Genomic DNA, 6316 nt, shown 5'->3' with positions numbered 1-6316 from the left:
TATATATATATATATATATATATATATATATCTAAACAACATATTTTAAGTTTACAGTAAAATATACTTTATTATCTATAGAAATATTTAAGCAGTTCTATGATGTAGGAAGACTGACTTACTAAGTCATGTCACGCGGTTAATTTGAATATTAAAAAATCTTCTGCGCTTACGTGCTTAAAGGGGTCCTATTATGCCTTTTCACTTTTTCAACTTTAGTTAGTCTAATGTTGCTGTTTGAGCAAATTGATTTGATTTTGACACAATATTTACACTGAAGCTGGCAGGCGGCTATGGTAAGGGGCATGACATTTCCCGACCAGGCGCCGAGTGCTGCCAGTCACAACACACACTGGCCCAGCTAACCAATCACAGCACATTTCGTATTTCAGAAGGCGGACCTTCATTTGATACAGGAACTATTCGAGCCATTCATGCCAGACTGGGGAGAGAGGTGTTGTAATGATGTAAAATATGTGAAAAATAATGTTTTTCGAACAACCTAATATGAGAGCATGTTCTAGTACACCCCCAAAACAAAATCAAGACTTTGTAAAAGAGCATAATAGGACCCCTTTAAGTAGCCTAATGACAAAGACTGCTAAAACAAGCACCTGTCATGTTACTGTTATATTCATAACCATACATGTTAAACTGATTTTACTTTTAGGTTAAAAGCAACGAGGTTCCAACTAACCAAACAGACAAAAAAGCTGAAAAGGCAGAGCGCCGCCGTCTGGAGGTGGAGAGGAAACGTAAGGAGAGAGAGGAGGAAAAGAAGAGACAGCAAGAAAAGGAGACGACAGAAGAGAGGATGAGGCTGGAACTGGAAGAAGAACAAAGGAAAAGAGCAGAGGAAGCGAGGTACAAACTGTAAATGCTTTTTCGAAACAAATACTGGAACGAAATACTATATCCCACAGATATTGGCAAGAAACTATCACTGTCACATTTGCAGGTTACAGAAGATCAGAGAAGAAGATGGGAGACAAAGAAGACAGGAGGAAGAGATGGAGAGACAGAGGAGAGAGCGGGCAGAGAAGGACAGAGAAAGAAGACGACAGGAGGAGAAGAGGAGGCTGCTGGAACGGCTCCAGAGAGAAAGACAGGAAGAGGAGAAACGGCAGGCTGGTAAATACCTGTGCAGTCATGCTTTCTGATTGGTCGAGGCCCTTATCACGTGACAGTCTTGATATCTCTTGGACTGAATTCTGGTTGTGTATCCTCCTGAGACCCAGCTATGGAGTTTTTGCCTCTGTAGTGGACATTATATTTGAGTGAATTTCTCTGAGACCTCACATGTCACAGTTGTAAGTCTGGATGTCCTGTACAGAGCACATTCAGGGCTTTCCAGAGATACCAAATGATTGGATGTTTCCCCGAGAACACTCCCTCTCCTTGGTTTTTAAAAATGGCTGACACTAATTTAGTGATAAAAATGTACATCCTTATGGAAATATGATAATGACTGCTGTGAGAACGTATTACAGGATCTGAATCAAGATTATGACTATGTTCCAAGCATGTTTACATAAAAGAAGATGGAAAAGCAGTGCATTGCGATGCAAAACCATAAGACTGCAGGGCAGTGAAATGAAAAAAAAAGATCTAGATCTATGTTTTTTTTTTGTTTTTTTACTTTTAAAGTTGAACTTCTTTCAACTTGAGTGTCATGTTTTTAGTGTCAAGCACAAGATGCTGCAAAAGATGCATTTTTTGCATGCAGGAGATGTGAGCGCAATAGTAAAACTTGTCTATCTAGCGCATGTTTACATAGAGGTCGTTTTTGCATTTAATCTGCATTTTTGCATTGTTTTCTGTGTGAATGGCCCCTTAAGGCTGTATTCTCACCAACAGTGTTGGGGGGGTAACGCATTACAAGTAACACGAGTTATGTAATCAGATTACTTTTTTCAAGTAACTAGTAAAGTAACGCATTACTTTTTAATTTACAAGAGAATGTCTGAGTTACTTTTTCAAATAAGTAATACAAGTTACTTTTTTTTTCCAATTTATTGATTAACAGCTCTCCTATCGCCATGTTGAGAAAAAATCAGATGTTACTGTAGTTCTAAAATAAATATGAATATGTATTAATTCATCTCCCTCACAAAAAAACCTCACCCACAGATTCAGTATTCCTCAAAATGAATAAAAATAATGCAACTCAGAATATGACGCAAACCTGCAATAATTAAATGTTAAACAACACAAATATCCTTTATGTATTTAATCCCATTCTATTAACCAATGTCTTTGCTTCTGACCTTCGATGATCCAGTTCAAATATACTAATAAGCAAAAATTACTCTAGACAAACATCTGTGTGTCTTGTTTTTTATTGCTGAAGTGTGTTGAAATTTCTTCTTCTGCATTCTACTATACGGACGTAAATTTACTTTCCCTTCAGCCTGAGGCTTATTCATTTCACTTTTGGTGTGAAAAGGCTTTTATATTTGCCAAAAATAGAACTTTTTTATTTTAAAAACAAACAAGCAAGCCCTGTCCAGATTTAAAAAGTAACGCAAAAGTAATGTAACGCATTACTTTCCATAAAAAGTAACTAAGTATAATTAGTTACTTTTTTATGGAGTAACGCAATATTGTAATGCATTACTTTTAAAAGTGACTTTCCCCAACACTGCTCACCAACACAAATAAGTGTATGATTTGGAACAATCTACAGCTACACAGTGTGATATACTGTAAATGGACTTGAAAGCTGATTTAAAAGTTTAATGTAAGCATGTTGCTAAGCTAACGATGCAATTAACCTAAAAAACATAACACAAAATATCATTTATTAAAATATACTTTACTAATTATAATAGTAATTTATACTAATTTAAATCAATATTTTAAGTAATTGAATGATCATTTATTTATAATGATCATACTATTCCCATGATTTTGGATTTGTTTAAAACATTTTCTCTGTAATGTGGCCAGTCTGGATTTTAGCCTTGATAATAGCAATACTGACCACAGTACAGTCCTAAATAGCACACTTGACAGACTTGCACATGAAGTCAATGGAGACCTTAGGGAATCCCACTGGTCATTTTATGATTCAAGAGGGTGCTCACAAAGGCTTTATGGCCACGTGTGTGCTTGATGCCAAGCGTGCAGATTATTACCCAACAGTCAATGCAGCATTACATGACGTAAGTGTGTGTCTGGTGGAGGACCACACAGATCATTATACATCCTACAACATGAAATATCCTACAAACATAATGCTTTATAAATAAGTTGAATGAATGACTGTCCTCATTTTCAGCTCAACTGGAACGTCAGCGTTTGGAAGAGGAAGCTTGGAAGGAGGAGGAGCTCAGGAAGTTGTCAGAGATGGAGGAGGCTGAGAGACTGGAGTACCTGCGCAGACAGCAGGAGCAGCAAGAGGAGAGGAGGAAAGCTGCTGAGGAGAGGAGGAGGAAGGAGGAGGGAGCAGCGATGCATGCTGAAGAAGAGGCTAGACTGCAGGCTGAACTGTTTGCCAGGTATGTCACAGCTGCAACACACATCTCAGGTTCATTCATCAATGTTTCATCAACTAGGGTTCCTACATGTGAGAACATTACAGCTACGCTATGTAACTTTTGGACATCTAGCGGTTGGTGTTACTTGCAGAGGAACATTGTTTTGTGCTTCAGCTCTGCTATTCTGTGCAGATGAATCTGATGATGAATGACAAATGTATGGAATGATGAAAGTAAGTAATCTAGGCTTACCATAGTGATTTAGGCTAAAAGTGATTTAGGCTAAGACAAAAACGCAGTTTGGTGTGAAACATAATATTGGTGTTTTTAACTGTGCTGGAGTGCTTTTGTGAAGTCTAGTGTTTTTCTCACAATGACAGGCAGAGGGCAGCACTGGAGCAGCACTTAAAGTTTCAGAGGGGTCTTTTTGTGGAGGCTGACGGCCTGGAGCAGACACAGGATATTTCTCGGCCCTGGATTTTCTCCTATTTCACCCTGTTGAAGCTGCTTGGCTTGGATGAGGCAGCATCTGAGGACACACTCAAAGATGTGCTGTGATTCCTTCATTTGGGTTCATGCAGTAAATTCTCACACCCAGCACTTACAACTAGTGTTTCAGTTATGTGCCTTTTTCTTCAGTAGGTGAACAATCTGTGTCGCATGTGAATCAATGAGTTAAACTGCTGGATTGCTCAACATATTCGCAGATGTCGAACTCTGTCATTTCAACATATCAGCACTTTTGAATTCTAGACCTGAAAAAGTAATGTAAATTAATAAAATATTAAAACATCATGGGCATTTTCATAAAGAATATATATTTTTCTACATATGCTACAAATGTTGTTGTGGACAATGAGTGGGAGTCAAATGAGGGTCAAAGAGGTTGAGAACCACTGGCATAGAGTGAGCAGCGCCCTCTACTGTCCACAGCAGCACATCTTTTGTCACATAAACAAGATGGCACATTTGTTCATTTTGAATTATAGTAGAATTCAAGTATATGAAAGATCACAACATGCACAGCATCAGCATCTAGGGCAAAAAGACAAGCAGGTACCAGTGAATTCATCTTTTGACTGAATGTAATGATTATAAGCAACGCTTCTGCCTGACAAGGGTTAAAAGACCTAAAATACCTGTAAAAGAAAATCCATGGGCAACGTTAATGAAAATAGTGTGTAAACCTTAATACAAAAGTTGCATAATAGCAAAATTCATATTTAACTTAACATCAGTGTCATTATGTGACAGATAGTAATAATGACTGCTAATTTATCAGTGAAGAATTTCATCCGTCTCTTTTCTAATGAAAATTCTGTAATATAAATTAAAATTCTGTCATTAATTACTCAACCTCACGTAAGTCCCGTAAGACCTTCGTTCATCTTCGGAAAACAAATTCAGATATTTTTTGATGAAATCCGAGAGCTTTCTGACTCTGCATAGACAGCAAGGGAACTACCACGTTCAAGGCCCAGAAAGGTAGTAAGGGCATGGTTAAAATAGTCCATATTACATCAGTGGTTGCATTTACACTTTTGACCAGCAGGTCAAGCTAGCGTATCAAAATCCTCTTTTGTGCTTTTGAGAGACAAAAAAGTGCTTGAATTTACCTTCCAGCTTCTTTTTCCTGCAACATCTTAGCTCCTGGAGAAGGGACTGCTGCAGAGGAAACTGCTGGCTTCTGATCCCAGATACAGTGTTGCCAACTTAGCAATTTTCTTGCTAGATTTAGTAACTTTTCAGACTACCCTAGCAACTTTTTCTTCCAAAAGCACCTAACGACAAATTTAGCAATTTAAAAAATTGATTTGGCAACCTTAAGCAACTTATAATAAGTGACTCAGACAATAAAAAGGCACACATTTTCCATCCAAATTACACAAAAAGAGGAAACCACAGATGCCTAGCCGTACACACATCACGTGAATTGAGTTAGCTGCTATTTGCGATTGTTTAATTTTTTTCTTAGAGTGTAGCATACTAACTAACTACTAATACACTGCTTAAAGCATATTAGTTGAGAATGTGTAGAATTACTAGTTTACTAGCTACTAAAAACACTTACATTGAAATCATTCAAAAATGTGTACGTTTTCAATAATTCAATGTATTTAAAGATACAGTTATTTCTATTTTAATATTATATCATGCATATTATTTTACAAACAAATCTAAATTAACATATAAAATATATTTTTTGCTGAGATTTGATGATGTGACAATTTTGCGTCGTGATTACGCAATGACATCACAACGTCATTTAGCAACTTTTAACAACAAATCGACCTTCCTTTAGCAACTTTCTCTGAAAATTAGTTGGCAACACTGCCCAGATACAGTGTCAAGACGGCAGCTGTCAAGTACATGTGGCTGCATGAGGTGAACTTCCCCCAGTCTATTTAAATCTATTTTAAACAAAAGTTGCTCCAGAGTATTCGGCACTGTGAAATGCTGGATACACACAAATGTGCTCTGTCCTTCAATTCTGCCCTTCTTCCTGATGAATAACATGAAAATATTTTTTCCTAATCTGTCTGGGACAAAACTAAAAGTGCACTAGGGCTGTTTAAATGTCTTGTATGAACACCTGCAGACGAGCTAATCACAGACATTGACACTGGCTAAAGAGGAAGTTGGAGAATAAAAGACCTAAATATTTTTTTTTCTTGCTGGAACAAAATAATAAACACATAACCAGGGCCGGATAACGTTGTGATGACTGATTGGATGCAGTGCATGCATACTTGGGCTTGTTTGTTAAACAATTAGCCGATGCAATTTATATGTCTGAAAACCGCCAAACTGACCCCAAACCAGCCCAAATTTTGTCC

General features: G+C 37.3%; 1 protein-coding gene across 1 annotated transcript in view; it reads left to right on the top strand.

Moving 5' to 3' along the window:
• The window catches only part of LOC107593014 (trichohyalin-like), a 34978-nt gene extending 30752 nt beyond the window's left edge, over positions 1 to 4226 (top strand). The window contains exons 28-31 of the mRNA XM_016282597.1: positions 671 to 864; positions 959 to 1131; positions 3281 to 3500; positions 3860 to 4226. Of these exons, the coding sequence (XP_016138083.1) occupies positions 671 to 864; positions 959 to 1131; positions 3281 to 3500; positions 3860 to 4037 (765 nt within the window). The 3' untranslated portion in view covers positions 4038 to 4226. The remainder of the gene's footprint in view (positions 1 to 670; positions 865 to 958; positions 1132 to 3280; positions 3501 to 3859) is intronic.
• Positions 4227 to 6316: the final 2090 nt, after the last annotated feature.

Source organism: Sinocyclocheilus grahami, unplaced genomic scaffold (genome assembly GCF_001515645.1).
Source record: "Sinocyclocheilus grahami isolate Dianchi unplaced genomic scaffold, SAMN03320097.WGS_v1.1 scaffold162.1, whole genome shotgun sequence".
Lineage (NCBI taxonomy): Eukaryota > Metazoa > Chordata > Actinopteri > Cypriniformes > Cyprinidae > Sinocyclocheilus > Sinocyclocheilus grahami.
Note: the sequence above shows the minus strand (reverse complement) of the source record. Positions and strands in the feature narration are given on the sequence as shown.